This window comes from Notamacropus eugenii, chromosome 6, assembly GCF_028372415.1.
Source record: "Notamacropus eugenii isolate mMacEug1 chromosome 6, mMacEug1.pri_v2, whole genome shotgun sequence".
NCBI classification, from domain to species: domain Eukaryota; kingdom Metazoa; phylum Chordata; class Mammalia; order Diprotodontia; family Macropodidae; genus Notamacropus; species Notamacropus eugenii.
Window position 1 is genome coordinate 107,689,821 of NC_092877.1, and position 16,646 is coordinate 107,706,466.

General features: G+C 42.0%; 1 protein-coding gene across 3 annotated transcripts in view; it reads left to right on the forward strand.

The window, feature by feature from the left end:
* The window catches only part of CRACD (capping protein inhibiting regulator of actin dynamics), a 69,599-nt gene that overhangs the window by 36,139 nt on the left and 16,814 nt on the right, over window positions 1-16,646 (forward strand). For all 3 annotated transcript variants that reach the window (XM_072620820.1, XM_072620819.1, XM_072620818.1), the window contains 3 exons: window positions 2,415-2,483; window positions 8,931-9,113; window positions 10,491-13,137. In XM_072620820.1, coding sequence (XP_072476921.1) covers window positions 2,415-2,483; window positions 8,931-9,113; window positions 10,491-13,137 — 2,899 coding nt within the window. The remainder of the gene's footprint in view (window positions 1-2,414; window positions 2,484-8,930; window positions 9,114-10,490; window positions 13,138-16,646) is intronic.

Here is a 16,646-nt window from a genome sequence, read left to right on the forward strand (position 1 = left end):
GGAGTTTTTAAAAGGGATCTGGGACCTTTCATCACTATGGTGAGTCTTTGTCAATGGAGAAGAGCAAGTCCTAGTGCCAAGCAATTCAGATGGATGAGGAGGTGCCACCTGGCAATTGGTTAATCAGTAAACATTTTTGAAGCACCTACTATGTGTCAGACACAAAAAGAGGCAAAAGACAGTCCCTGCCCTCAAGGGCTTAGAATGTAATGGGAGAGACAACAAGCAAACAAACAGATACAAAGCAAGCTATATACAGGATAAATAGGAAATAATTAACAGAAGGAAGGTACTGGAATTGAGAGGGAAAAGCTTCCAGTAGGATTTTAGTTGAGATCTAAAGGAGTCTAAGGAGGGCAGCAGGTGGAGTAAAGGAGAAAAGCATTTTATAAAATAACCTAAGGGCCTGTGCCACTGGAGGGAAGAGAACCTGTCAGGGAGTAAGGTGTAAGAAGACGGGGAAGCTAGGAAGAATTCCCAATGGAGAATTTTGTATTTGATCCTAGAGGCAATAGGGAGCCACAGGAGTTTACTGAATAGGGGTTGGGATGGTTGAACTTGAGTGATTTAAGAAAATCACTTCAATGGCCAGAGGGAGGATGGAGTGAGTGGAGAGAGGATAGAGGCAGGCAGACCCACCCACAAGCTATTACCGTGGTCCAAGTAAGAGGTCATAAGGTAGAATTTGAACACAAGTCCCCTGCACCAAATCCAATATTCTTTCCAGCTCTACAACAATACCTTTTCGCTAACTTCACCCATCAGTGCTGGGCTGCAACAGAAACAGCAGCATTGCATCCTTTTTTACAGGGATATCCCAGGAATTGATGTTTTTTGTCATGATTTTAAACACCTGTGCCAGAGACTGGCAGAATTTTTAAAAACTCCTCTTAAAAATTCCTTTAGGAGATGTAAAGGAATATGCTATCACTGTAGAATACGAAGGAGAAAAGGTAGTATGCTTCACCCTTACTCTTCTCCCCCCCATTCTTGAAGGAGGTCATTTTAAAGCAAATAAGAAGGTACTTACCTATATAGCATGTACCTAAAATCCCAAGAATTTCTCCAGATTGAAATAGAAAAGAAAGACTTTAGATAAAGTTAGGAACTATACGGGGGAAGTTAAAAATACTTAAGAATACATCCTTTAACAATGGCTCAATTTCCCAAAGGGACCCCAATTCTACCCCCAAATTTTCCTTTCCTAATGCTCAAAATCTACTTAATTGGACAAGCCCTTTCATTCCACAATTAGAATAGGGCTAAATTGAAGTATTCCCTTGGATAACAAATTAACAAATTCACACTAAAGTGTAAAGATACCAAGTTCTCTCTAACAACAGATTTTGAAGGAAGAAAGTCACTGGGCACTTTAAAAGGGAAGTGGGAGGAAGAAAAGTTACAGGAAAGGGAAAACTTTACAAAAGCATATTTTACCAAGTGCCAGCCCTGTCTCTAACCTTTCCCATTGCATTTACAATTCCTTCTATGCCTATCTATTTCCTCTCCCCTCCATTTGATAAAGGGAGAGTTCTTACTTATTCTTACTTATTGTTTGAAAGTGATAGAGCTGGGAGATGGAGGTAAAAGGTAGATTGAGATGAAAAAAGTCAGTGAGATGGTGGGGGCTTATTTAACTGCCCTCTTTGACATCATTAGCCCAGTATGGTGAACTGGGGTTGAAGACCATAGATAGGAGTGGACCATATATCAAGTCAAGGAACTGAAATAGGAGACCACCATGATTTGAAATGTGTTAACACTAGATCAAAGGCCCCTGTACACTCCATGCTCCTACTGAGTACATTATTTTTGTTTTTAGACTTAGGTTGTTTTGAAACAAAAGAAGGGCTTTTAATCTTCAGCCTTATACGTTAGTAATAAGCCTGTTCTTATAAATAGTTAGAAGGAGATGATTTTGAATCAATAAAAAGAAAAACTTCACAAAAGTTAGTTATTAATGGAATAGACCAGCTGAGAAAGTAGTGAGTTCCCCATTACTGCGGACTGAATTTGTCAGACATGTTCGAATCCCCTACTAGACTGGCCCAGTACTTGGCCTCTTTGTGTTTTGTTTAAATAGGCTTTGTATTTCCCTAGATCCTAGGATAATGCTTTATATAAGTAGGTGCTTAATAAACGTTTATTGTAACGTATCTAGAAACTTCTCACTCAGATCTGGGTTAAGCTAGATGACTTAAACCTTCTCTGTTTCCACATATAACCCTCCCTGAGCTCCTTTGATACACTGAGAGCAAAAATAGAAAAATAAATAGAAAAAAACGCAACAACAACAGAATACAGAGCCAGATGTGGGCTTACCAAGAAACAGAATAAATGCCATCTTTTGTTAGCTTTTGGCCAGGATCTTTATGTGCCGACATCTAACTTTTGTAATCTTATTGTTTTCCTAGTCTAGTGATACTCCAACTTCCTTAAGCCCTTTGAATTTACCTGGACCAGGGAGTGAAATGGAGGAGAAGGTAAGAGGATAGGCATCTGTTCATTTAATTTCTCTCCTTTCTTCCTCTGTAATCATTTGCTATTTATTTTTCTCACTTTTCCATTTGCAAATTTTACATTCACTTATGGCTTTCAGTCCCTTCAAAGTGCAGCCATACGGCCCTTAAAGATGCACTGATAAGTTAGCAGTGACAGATGTTGGAGAATCTGTTTCCATGACAATGTGTGACTAATGAAACTGGACCCTGCTCTGGAAAACTGAGACTCCCAGCGTGCCTGAATTTGGAGGCTTAGACACAGAAAAATTTCAAAAAAAGGTTCACATGCTTCATTAAGATGAAAAGCCACTTGACACAGCTGTCCAAGGTCCGTGAAGGTCCATGTAGCTCTAAAAAACAGTCTCTCTTTCTGCCTCAGTACCCAGATTTATTTGGAATTTCCCTTCCCCCTTCCTGTCCCCTTGTTTTTCAGCTTTCGTTTCACATCTGTGCATTTCGCAGCAGGAGTCAAATGGAGCCTGCGGGGAAACCTTGGGTCATGCTCTCTGTAAAGTGTGGCCTGCTACGATGACCCTTCTCATCTTCCCAGGGATTCAGGCTAGGGCTTCAGGCTTAAGAGATGGCACACCATGGTTCCTGTCTGACCCTGCTACAAATGAGCCCTCAAAAGCTTATTTTTGAATTTGATTTGTCCTGTTCAGATAACTTAAAAGATGGTCAATGCAGGACAAAAGTCTCAGTCAAGTTACCCTTCTCAAGATCTAATCTAGGGGTGGGGAACCTTTGACCTCAAGACCACATGCCCTCTAGGCCCTCAAGTGTGGCCCTTTGACTGAATCTAAGAAGGATTCTGCAGGTTCCCCATCCATGAGTCATTTGTGCTTAGATATAAGCACTGATTTTTGTCCTTTTTACAAGTACATGTCTTGTATTCAGTCTTTCAGTGAATTTTTTTTGAGAGCTGATTTTTCAGTCCTTTTACCTCTTAGGGAAAGAATGGGAATGATAGATTTATTTCGTTTAAATTGAATCAAGAAATCTCTCTCCTAAATAGTAGAGGCACACAGACTTGGAAAGTTAGAAAGCCAAAAGCTCCATCTAATCTGGCACCCCCTATACTGTATACACTATGGCACCCCCAACTTCCCCTGGCCTACCTGCTAATCCATATATACAACACTCCATATCCTGTCTCCTTGCCATTGCACTGGTAATGTTCCTCATGCCTGGAATGTTCTCCCTCCTAACCTCCTATTCCTAGAATCCCTAACTTCTGACTTCATTCATTTAAGGCTAAGCTCAAATTCCACCTCCCCCAGGAAGCCTGCCATGGTCCCCCCAGGTACTAGTGGCATCCCCTCTAAGGTTATCTCCTATCTCCTCGGTATCTTCACCTCCTTTATCTTGTGTATCTTGGTGTATTGCCTCCCGAATTAGTATGTAAGCTTCTTAGAGGCAGGGAGTTTTTTGGTTTTTGCTTTGTATCTGCAGTACTTAATCCCACAGCCCCTGACAGAGTGAATGTTTAATGTATTCTTGTTAATTAAATAGATCAGCTTGGCTTAGTGTTTGAGGGGAAATAATGTGTAACTGGCCAGGAAAACAGTCTACAGTGTAAAGGGCTTTAAATGCAATGCAGAACTGAAAATGGGAGCTAGTGAAGCTTCTTGACCTTTTGGAATATCAGCTGTATGGAGGATGACTTGGAGGAGAGACCAAATATGAAGCAACAGCCCAGACAAGAGGTGACTCATGCCCTCAAGGCCTGGACTAGAATGGTTGGAGTTTGAATAGAGATGGGAACACATGGCAATGATGATGAGACAGGTGGTAGATTTGATGAGAACTGACTACATTATGGGAATAAAGGAGAGGAAGGAGTTAGAGGGGTGGGGAACCTGTGACCTAGAGGCCTTCTAGATCCTTGGGTGCTGCCTTTTGACTGAGTTCAAGTTTTCCAGAACAAATCCTTTTATTAAGGGGATTTGTTCTATGAAGTTTGGATTCAGTCAAAGGGCTGCACTTAAGGACCTAGAAGGCCACATGTGGTCTCAAAGCCACAGGTTCCCCACTCCTAATAGGATAATGCTTCAGTATTAAACTTAGATAGCTAGAAAAATAATGTTGCACAGTACAGAAATAGGAAAGTTACAAGGAGATTTGGATTGCAGGGAAAAAAATAACAAATTCTTTTATGAACATGTTGAGTTTGACATACTTATGAGACATTAAGGTAGAGATATCCAACAGGCAACTGTTAGTGTACGACTGGAGTTTAGAAAAGAGATGAAGCTGAAGCTTTTTGGGCCTCAGTGTCCTTATCAGGAAGTTGGATGAGATGTCTTCCAAGATCCTTCTGACTCTAGGTCTATAATCCTGAGAGATGCAGATTTGAAAGTCACATGGAGTACACAGAGATGATCTTTGAATCCATGGGAGCTGATTAGATCACCAAAACAAAATGTACAGAGAAAAGATAGCTCCTGCGCTCAGGGAGCTTACATGAATCACCTGTTTATCCCCTTGAGAAAGGAAACAGAATGATCTGGGAACTGATAGGCAGTAGACGCTAGGATATGAAAAGGGTGATATAGTTGATGGAGTGAAGTGTGGTTTTATTTACATATTCTCCACTCAACAGCAGGGTGACTCTGCCCAATTCCAAAGCGGAGTTAATTCTTCTAATGTACTGGGTATACCAAAGTCTTGGTGTAGTTTTAAGCTTTGAGATTCCCCCCAAAAAACAGGTATATACAGAATGTAGAGGTCACAATTGTCAGGCTTGAAGATTCTGAAACTAAGGCTGCTAAGAATATTTTGATTTGCATTGGATTTTTTTTTGCCTTTTGCCTTTGATGGGGAAAAAGCTTGGTCACTTTTCTGGTATCATTCCAAATTGAAATCCAACAGAGTGAACCATTTCACGGTTCCACCAATAATACCTGCCTTCCAGAAAGAAAGAACTCTGGAACTAAGTGCCTCTTGTGTGGTGGACACTCACTAAATGCTTGTTTATCATTGGATGAATCTGTTTATCCTAAATTCCAATCTCACATTGTTCTTTTGCAGAGATGGAGGGGTAAGCTTTTTTACAAGGAACCACAGACTCACCATGAGTATAAACATTCTGCCATTGGGGGTTGAAAAGGATCATTGCTCACACCAAAGCCTAAGTGTTAGTGCTAGTCTTGTGCCAAAGCAAATTGTGATCCTCTAAATGCATATTAAAATTTTCATTTTTTTGAATGAACAAGTGTGATAGTTGTGACTTTTGAAATATATTGTTTGATGCTGTAGTAATGAGAGGACTCCAACATGAAGTCACTTAGGCTAAGCAGTTTTCATGATCATAAACACATAAGCAAAACCAGACAGTCTGTACTTTTCTACTGTTTTGACTCATTCTGACCTTATATCAAATATGTAAGTCATCTTACTGGGTGAGGCTTCTGGCAGCTGCAGTGGCTACCTCTAAAAGCCTATTCCCAGGTCCCCAATTACCAACTCAAACTCTTAATCACTATCTGGGCTCAATTAGAAAACTTCTTCACCTGAGTCTGACATAGACAAGTGATCCAGGAATTTCCTTATTACATCTGGGTCTAAGTAGAAATGTTCCCTTCCTCATCTGGAATCCATTACCAGTTGACACTCTCAAGGTCTCTCTCAAGAACTTTGGATTTGACTGCGCAACATGGGAGACACTGGCACAGGACCGCTCGGCACGGCGTGCCCACATCAGAAAGGGTGCTGTGCTCTTTGAGCAAAGCAGAATTGAGACAGCACAAAATAAATGCAGGATGCGCAAATTTGGGATATCCATCCCAAATATTCACATGGACAATCTGTGCCCAACCTGTGGTAGAGCATTCCCAGCTCATATTGGTCTGATCAGCCACAGTAGGACACTCTGAAATTTCACTTTACAATGGTGATGTCATTTTGGTCCTCTTTGAAGATGAAGGACAACAACCAACCAACCTGTTCTCAACCAACCCCTACCTTTAGGGTTGAAAATTTCTCTGCTCAGACCCCCCTCTGAGTGTGTACTCCCACCAAGATCATTGCCACTATACATATCTCCCATGACCCTAGCAGCGTGTTCATTCATGAGCAGTTTTTTTCCCCTGCTTGCTATGCCACACAGTGATAACACTCTTGCTTGTACTAGCTTCCTGAGTACCGATTTCCTATAAATCCTCAAACCTGAGTCTTTGCTCTGACATGAGCCATGAGGCCAAATAAAGCACGAAAATCTATTTTATCTTCCTCCCATCAATGATCCGCATTGGGAAAAAAAGAAAAGCAAACAACAAATAATGCATAGTCAGGCAAAAACAATTTCCACATTGGCCATGTTCAAAAAATATGGTTTATTCAAATGAATCCCAAGTCTATCACCTCTGTCAAGTGGTGAAGAGCATGCTTTACTATCAGTGCCCTGGAGTCCTGGCTGGTCATTGTTATTTAGAGCTGTTGATGAGAATGTTTAGAATGTTGATTAGAGTTCTTCAGTCTTTCAAAAATTGTCTTTATTGACACAGATAGTAGGTGTGATCATATAACTTGTCCTCATTCAGCCTACTTCATTTTGTATCAGTTCATGTAGGTCTTCTGAGGTTTCTCTGAAACCTTCCCTTCATCATTTTTCTCAGTACAATAGTATTCCATAGCATCCATATACCACAATTTGTTCAGCCAATTTTCAATTCATGGATTCTCCTGAGTGTCCAGTTCTTTGCCATTACAGAAAGAACTATTTTGTGGCAGTGAGGTGGTACAGTGGATGGAGCGCCAAGTCTGGCACTCATCTTACTGAGTTCAGATCTGATCAGAGATACATATTGATCCTGGGGAAGTCATTTAATCATATTTACCTCAGTATCCCCCTCTGTAAAATGAAGTAGACAAAGAAATAGCAAACCACTGCAGTATCTTTGCCAAGAAAACGCCAAATAGGGTCATGTGAAAGAGTTAGACCTGACTGAAACTGCTAAAAAACAAATAAATATGTTTGTATGAGTCCTGGGTCCTCTAATATTTTTATGTTTAAAAATTAACTTTTAAAATATATTTCTTAAAAATTAACAAAATTTAATGTTAATTATTATAATTAATATTTGTTAATAATTTTAGTTTTAAAAAATTAATAAATTTCTAAACTTTAAAATTCTCAGATGACTATATCACACAATTATTTCATGACATTAAGTTTATTGTGAGTCTGCTCTTTGGAAAGGTACCAGTAAATAATATCTAAATAAAGATTTCTTTTCTTCCTCCTCTCCCCCCTCCCACAATGTTTACACGTCCTCATCCTTGCACCAGAGCAGAAAATCTTGCTAATTAATTAGGGGACCCGGCCAGGGTTCACCTCTGCTACTCTAACAAAGACATTGATTTTGGATACTTTTTAAAAATAAATTTTTTTATAACTTTTTTCTGTCACTTATATTCTCCACTCAATGCCATTACCTTACAAAATGGTTGGCACTCTGGAAACCTCAGAATTGTTTTCTTTCTTTTTTTGTTTTTAATCAGTTTATTTATTTTTAGTTTTCAGTATTCATTTCCATAAGATTTAGAGTTCTAAGTTTTCTTATACTCTTTCCTCTCCGCCTTCCCCAAGATAGCATGTGATCTGATACAGGTGCTACATAAACATTCACATTAAACGTATTTTCACCTTAGTCATGCTGTAAAGAAGAATTAGAACAAATGGAGGAACCACAAGAAAGAAGAAACAAAAGAAAAAGAAAAAGCATAAATAATATGCCTCGATCTGCGTTTAGACTTCATAGTTCTTTTTCTGGGTGTGGACGGCATTTTCCATCATGAGTCTTTTGGAATTGTCTTCATTCCTCATATTGCTGAGAAGAGCCAAGTCTATCAGAGTTAGTCATCACACAATGTGGCTGTTACTGTATACAATGTTACATTGTTACTCTGTACAATGTTCTCCTGGTTCTGCTCACTTAACTCAGCATCCATTCATGTAAGCCTTCACAGGTTTTTCTGAAGTCCACCTACTCATCATTTCTCATAGAACTATAGTATTCCGTCATATTCATATACCACAGCTTGTTCAGCCAGTCACCCATTGGTGGGCATCCCGTCAACTTCCAATTCTTTGCCATTAGCCTATAAATATTTTTGTACATGTGGGTCCTTTTTCCATTTTTATGGTCTTCTTGAGTTACAGACCTAGAAGTAGTATTGCTATGTATATAGTTTTATAGCCCTTTGGGCATAGTTTCAAATTGCTCTCCATAGTGGTTGGATAAGTTCACAACTCCACCAACAATGTATTAGTGTTCCAATTTTCCCACATCCTCCCCAACATTTGTCATTTTACTGTTTTGTCATATTGGTACCTCAGAGTTGTTTGGATTTGCATTTGTGTAATCAATAGTGATTTAGACTCGGGATTCTTTAACCCTGACTTTTGTTTTTTATCACCACACATAGGTTACTACAGTTAAATCATCTCGGCCAAAGCGCCATTTTTCCTCTGCTGGCACCATCGAAAGCGTTAACCTGGATGCCATTCCTCGGGCCATTGCTCGCCTGGACAACAGCGCAGCCAAGCACAAACTGGCTGTGAAGCCAAAGAACCAAAGGGTGTCCAAGAATCACAGGAGATTGTCCAAAGTATGGGGCCATTTTTGCTGACTCACAGATTACTTTCATCCTGGGCACAAATTCTACCCAATGAGCCTTACATTTCCAAGTTCCCATAGGGTAGGGTGTGTGAGGGCTGTAGGGTAGGAGGACAAGAGGAGTTGTTCTAGGATAAGGGGGCCCCTTTTTATTTTGAGTTGACCTAAAATCAATGGTGCCATCACCCTTGTCTATATTTAGTTTGACTACAAGTAGAAATCTTTTCTTCAGCCTCTCTCCAAGTTTCTTTTCTCCTTGCTGCTGTATAGGCTTTGCAACAGACAAGGGTTGACAAACTAGGGCAGTGACCCAAATCCAGCAGCTACCCATTTTCCTATGGTCCTTGACTTAAAAAAAAAATTTACATTTTAAAATAAATTTTTAGATAAATAAAATACCATTAAAAAATAAAACCATTAAATAAATATTAAATAAAAAACCATTCTTAGGAGAAGGGGCAGACCCCTGATCTAGACAATTAAGACAATATATCAAGCCCTGGTTTTGGATAAGGTGAAAAATTTGTCATCTAGGTGTAAATGTTCACAGTGAAAGTTTAACAGTTTGCTTCCAGAACCTGTCTGAGCTGACCTCAACATACCCCTGCTTCCAAGCCAACCATTTTAAACAATTTCATTAAGTACAAATCTGTTATCTTCTTCCAGATTTTTCCACCCTAAAGGCCTGATTTGCTATCACTGTCTTCCAGCGATGAGAAAAATTGATTTGAGATGGGGTGAGGTGGGATACTCATGTAGTAAAGGATTTTGTTCCAGCGTCTATCACTTATGGACTGTGGTTAATCACTTCACTTTTCTTGTGGGGTCAGGGGAGAACGTAAAAGGATTGGTTTGGTTGGATTTGATCTGTATCTATTTCATCTATTATGGAAATTCCCTCTGGTGTTGCTGATAGGCAACAGTCTAGGTGTATGGTCAGCACCAAAAGGGTCTTGCAAAAAAACAAACAAACAAAAACCAGATGATCTGCCCATGCTGAAAGCAACAGGCCTGTGGTTTTGATGTGTTTAAGTAAAGACCTGGGTTTTCCTGGAAACACCATGGGTTTTTCTAGACTGTAATCACAACTTATTGTAGGGAGTTTCTTGAAGTTTGGAGGTTAATTAGTTTATCCTTGATCATACAGCTGGTATATATCAAGACTTGAGCCCTTGTTGTCTAACACCAAACCCAGTTCTCTATAACTATACCATGCCACCTCTCATGACTCAGTTTACCCAGCTCTATACTAATCAACCCATGTCTCTTATTTTGAGTTAAAACATACATTATAAGTACTATCTATTTAAAAAAACCAAAGCAAAAGTCATTTCAAAAGAGCTAATTCTGTTTCCCTCTTCAATGATAGGATCGACAAAATGATCAAGACAGCTTTGAAAGTCAACTGTCCCTAGATCAGAATGGACACTCTGGAGAAGAGAAACAAACTTGGCCTGAAGAAGAACTCAAACCACTTGATTCGGAAGAAGAGAAAAGACAACAAGAGGAATATTGGAGACATCTTGAGGCTGAATATAGAAGACAAAAGGCAGAGAAGAAACGACTAGAAGAGCAAAGGCTTCAGGAAGTAGAGAGGAGGCTTTGGAAAGAGAATCAAAAACCACTTCTCGAGGAGGAAGAGAAAGAGGAAGAAAAGGAGGAACAGCCTCTGGAGTGGCAGAGGTTGCAGGAAGAGGATGGGCAGAAACGGCAAGAGAGGAACGAAATCAGACACAAAGAGGCAGACCAGGAGCTCGAGAAGAAAAGAAGCGTGGAGTTGGAGGAGGCAGAGAGTCCTCTGGAGGAGCTCAGGAGACAAGAGGAGACAGAACAGTGGAAAAGGCAAGAGATTGAACAGCAGCCTCGGGAGGAGGAGGGAGCCAAGTTACTGCAGGAGCTCAAGAGACAAGAGGAGACAGAAGAGCAGGGGGATCAAGAGGCTGAAAAGCAAAGACAAGAAGATGAAGGGAAGCCTCTGGAAGAGCTCGAAGGACAAGACTCGGGGATGGGGAAAGAGAGCAAACAAGAGGGGACAAAGCAGCTCCAGGGGAAAACAAGGGTAGAAGAGCGGCAGCCAGGGGAGGAGCCCTCAGAGGCCATCCAGGAGCAGAGCAGCCAAGGGCTTCAGAGGCAACCTGAGTCAGGAGAACCAAGGCCCCAGGACAGCCCAGCTCAGGGCTACTCTAAAAAGAATGGGGAGGAACAAAAATGTCCCAAGCATGAAAGCCACAAAAGAAACCTAAGGGTTGTAGAGAAGCAGAGTGCCCAGGTTGAGGAGGTGAGGGAGGGGCAACCACCAGGACAGGATGGTCACGGAGGCATGCCTCTGCTTCAGGAGGAAAGAGAAGGCATTCAACAGGGACCTCCCCAGGAAGACAAGAGGAGGCCTGAAGATGAGCTGACACAGATGGAGAAGAAGGAAACTGTTACCGTGAAAAAGGACCAGATGGGCGAGGAGCTGAGATGGCAAGAGGTCGAGGAAAGACAGACTATGCCCAGACCGTACACATTCCAAGTGTCCTCAGGAGGAAAACAGATCCTATTTCCCAAAGTCAATCTAAGTCCAGTGACACTCGGGAAGGAGACAGGGCTTCCGTCCATCTCACAAGAGCCCAAGGCCAGTAAGGCCTCCCACCCTCTTCCTTCTTCTCTGAGCATTCCCCATACGGCCATCCTGGTCACAGGAGCACAGTTGTGTGGCCCAGCCGTCAACCTGAACCAGATCAAGGACACAGCTTGCAAGACTTTACTGGGCTTGTCAGAAGAAAAAAAGGAAATGAATATTCCTGCTTTGGAAAATATGCCACGAGGCACTCAGGATGCACGGGCAACCAGTGGGAAGGCCAAGTTTCCTCAGGAGTCTCAGAATAGTAAGGCGGCCTTAGCGGAGTGGGAATCTATTCGTTCTAGAATCCTAAAGAATACTGATAATGCCCAAGTCAACGAGAAGGACCTATTAAGGCACAACAGTGAGAGTGCCTCCAAAGGCAGGTCTGATTCCCGGGGAAACCTCAGGAAAACTTTATCAGCAAATGCAAAATTTTCCATTATGCCTGCTTGGCAGAAATTCTCTGATGGGGGCATTGAAGGCCAAAAACAGAATGCTGAACACCTTAGGAATAAGCCTGGGCTGGGACCCAGCGAAAGAGCAGAGGTCCAGCCACCTGCTAGTAATTATGGACACCAAAAAATTCCAGAGAGAACTGGGATACAGCAGGAGCCAAGTGACACTGCAGAGGGATATAAATTTGCCAAAGATCTTCCATCTTTCCTTGTCCCAAGTTCACCTCTTGCTCCACAGAAAGACCTGGCCCAGCCAGACTTGGCAACTTCCTCTGAAAGTGAGACAAGCAGCATGGGGAAGGCAGAGGATGTCATGCCAAGTGGGGAGGAGAGCACATCACCTTTTGGGATAAAGCTGAGAAGGACCAACTATTCCTTGCGTTTTCACTACGACCAACAAGCAGACCAATCAAAGAGAAAGAAGCGGCATAGCACAGGTGACAATTTTGATGGGGGAGCATCTGTACTGAAGAATAAAGAGGGGGAGAAAGGCGCCACATCACCGACCCAAGAGAAAAAGAAAGACCCACTGGGTTTGAAAGACTCTCTGGACGGCTCTGGATGGCACCCAGCTCAGCCAGCACCCCTGCTCCCCAATAACCACATTCCTTCTCTGGATCATGACAAACCAGGGCCTAAATCACCATTACTGCAGAAGCCAGCCCTCGCCCCCAAACCTGCCAGTCAGACGCCACCGTCCTCTCCCCTTTCCAAAATGGGAAGGCCCTTCTTAGCTGAGCTGCTCTCTCGGCGGGCTGGAAAACCAGACCAGGACGCCAGCGAGAAACTAAATGAAAGCAAGGACAGTGGTGATCTTCCGCTATCACCTGTGCCCCACACTGAAAAGAGAAAGGAGGAGGAGGAGGAAACAGCAGAGAAGAAATCCCCATCTCCATCTGTCTCTATCTCCCAGCAGGAGAAGCCTGATAAAATGCTCGAGCCTGGGAAAAAAGGTGGGTAAGTTTGGAAACTCTCTAGGTTGTATGGTAGATAGAGTGAGAGGCCTGAAGCAAGGAAGACCTAAGTTCAAATCTGACCACACTCACATGTTGTGACCCTGGGCAAGTCACTTAGCATCCACATGCCTCAGTTTCTTCATGTGTAAAATGGGCATAATTATAACACCTACCTCTCGGGGTTGCTGTGAGCATCCAGTAAGGTAGTATTTATGAAGCACTTAGTAGTGGCTGGCACACAGTAGGCACTATATAAATGTTAGCCATTATTACTATCCAGGGTAAACCTCAAGGCTAAAGTCAGAACTAACCAAGGAACTGGGCTAATGTTTGCCAAGGAGCCATTGCTCTTACTACATTCATTCATCAGGAGCCTGTTGGTGGTTCTACGGTAATAGATAATTTTCTCAAGTGAGATCTTTACTGTGCCTTCTTATCATTCTTCAACAAATAGACCCCATCTGAATGGGCAATGTACTCCTGAAACTCAGGTAAATAAGTCATTGCTGAAATGATGATGAGGATGAGGATTCCCCACCTGGAGTCCTATTGGATGCCTCACCTTACAAATACCCTGACTTCTCAAAGGCTCAGCCAGAAAAGCACAGCACTTACAGGTCTGACCAAAGTGGAGGGCTTTCTGGTGTAGACCCAGTGATGGATTTACCAGAGGAGCAGCCTAGCTGAGTTTGGAGTTAGCCACATGATGATAGAATTTTTTGGCCAAGACAGCTTAAAAGAGTTATAGAGGGACCTCTGTCTGCAGGAGGAGTGGGAGTGCCCACCCCAGTGACATTACAGATCCTTGTGTACTGAAGACCCTTTTACATGATAGCACTTGAAGCTTCACAAAGTGTTTTTTCTATGTTAGCTCATTTGATCCTCACAACCGATCTATGAAATGGGTGGTATTACTATCTCCCCCCACCATCAAAGAACAGAGGGCAAAACTGGGACTCAGAAGTTTCATGCCCAAGGTCATTCAGCTAGTTAGTGTCAAAGGCAGGATGAACCCAGATCTTACCGATCCCAAGGCCAGTGCTGAATTTACTACACTTGTGCTGCCTCTTAATACGTATTGAAGTAATAACAAGACTAATAATAAAAATAACTCACATTGAATGTTGAAACTCTGCCAAATTGGACCAAAATGAATTAAGAAAATTTCTGCTTACATAAAATTGTAAATCTAACCCTGCCACCCTTGGGAACAGCACATGGGGGGAGATACAGGTAGAGAGAAGCCAGAGGTCGCTGACTTTGCCCTTTGGCCTCAGGCTGACCCCATGACTTTGAGCCTTGTTAAGTTTCATGAGGCTGAGATGAGGGCTTGACCTCTCTAGGGAGGAGGGCATCTTCCCAAACCTTTCCCTGGACCAGATACGATGTTTTCCAGTTCACTGGAAGTAGGAGATGGGAAGACGGAACAGGACAAAGAAGACAATGGCTGGGTTTGGGGTTTTTTTCCAGAAATTTACTAATCATGACTTTTTTCATGCGTTCCCCCACTCTAGTTCAGGACCTTATCTCCACTTTGTCCAGACTATTATAATAACCTGACAGTTGGCGTCTCCTTGCAGCTAGCTTGTAGGGTGAGACTATACCGTTTGCAAAGGGTGATTTTCCTGTTATGAACCATGACAGTTCTATGGAGATTTTTTTTTTTGAGAGGGGAGAGAGGTGATTTGCAGAGGGAAAGAAAACCACATTTTTAGTATTGGTTTAGACATCCAACATTGTACAAATTGTTCTTGTCCTTTTTTTTTAAATTTTCTGGCAGATCTGTCTTTCTATCTATCTGCCTAAATTGTTTCTGTTTTGAGGCAACACCTCCTGTTTAACATGCGGCATTCCCTACAAGCCATATTTTCTCCACTTTCATGACCTTCCCAAAGGTTGTTTTCCCTCATTCTCTGGCCTGGCCCATATCTTCTTCTTATCTCCCCAAATAGTAGCCATGCTCCTGCCTCGTTTTCTTTGATCACCGTTTAGGACTTAGTCTTACTCCTTTCATGTTCCCTCTTCCTTCTTGATATTGGTCATAGGGGTCTCAGATTCCCTGAGTTCCCTTTACTGGCACAGAACAAGAAAATTATGAGCAGTGTCATGGTTCATTGGAAATAATTCTGGGAGCCAGAGAACCTGAGTCCAAATCCGTTTCGATAACTTCCTAGCTGTGTGAGCTTGGGCAAGTAGCTTAACCTCTTTGGCCTTCACCTTCTTCATCTGAAAAACAAGAGGGTTGGCTCAGTGACCTTCAAGTTCATTTCCAGTTCTTTGGCTTTTTACTCTCCGAACATTCTTCTCTATAAATATCCATGGTTTGTTGCAAAGCTCAAGAATGAATGTATAGCTAGAGTCACTAAGAGATAATAGAGAAAGACTAATGTAATGAAAAGAGCATTGACTTTGGGTCAGAGGGCCTGGCTTTGATGCCCAGGTCTACTGTTTATGACTAGGGTGAACTTGGGTAAGTTACCTAAGTTTGTATAGCTGGTATACTGCCTTCAGGTGTCTACACAGATGCCCAAAGTTTAGACAACAAATGAGAGGGACTGGAGGTCCTAACACTTGGGGACAGATTGGGCCTTAGGGGCATCATGGAACGTGGGATGAAACCCATGTTAAGGCCATGTCTCTCATTCAAAATAAACAGGACAAGCATTGTATATTAAAAAATTATACTATGAGGAAATCCGGGAAGCAAATGGGAGAGGCATGATAGAGAGTATTTGAGAGAAGGACAAAAGAGGGAAAAATAAAAGTGATTTTGTCATTGAAGTAAACTACAGACCGTTTGCCCAGAAAGAAGAAATAGATGAGGAATTTAGGAAACAGTTCATAAGCTTGGTACAGAGGCATAATATGGTGTTGGGGATTTTAATTATCCAGACATCTTGCTCCTCTTCCTTCTCGTTTTCCTCTTCTTCTTCTGGTTGTGGTGGTTTTCCTTCTCCTTCTCTTTCTTCTTCTTCTCCTCCTTTTTCTTCCTCTTCTTCTGCTTCTGGTTGTGGTAGTTTTCCTTCTCTTTCTTCTTCTTCTTCTTCTTCTTCTTCCTCTTCTCTTTCTTCTTCTCTCTACTTCTTTTGCTTCTGCTTCTCCTCTCTCTCTCTCTGTCTCTGTCTCTCTTTCTGTGTCTCTCTCTGTCTCTATCTCTCTCTCTGTCTCTGTCTCTGAATCTGTCTCTCTCTCTCTCTCTCTCTCTCTCTCTCTCTCTCTCTCTCTCTCTCTCTCTCTCTCTCTCTCTCTCTCTCTGCCAAAAGCTAGGCAGGTAATAACTTCTTGACTTGTCTTAGTAACAATGTGGAAGGAAGGTGGAGGAACCAACATCGGGTAATACTTTTCTGCATCTGATTCTCAGTATCAAAAAGGAACTGGTTACTGGAGTAGAAATGACATGAACGCTGTGGGGAAGTGACCGTTTCATCCTAGAGTTTATGATAGAGAAGAGGAAAACTGAGTACAGTCTGACATGAACCCTAGTAGAAAGCAAATTTTAGTGGATT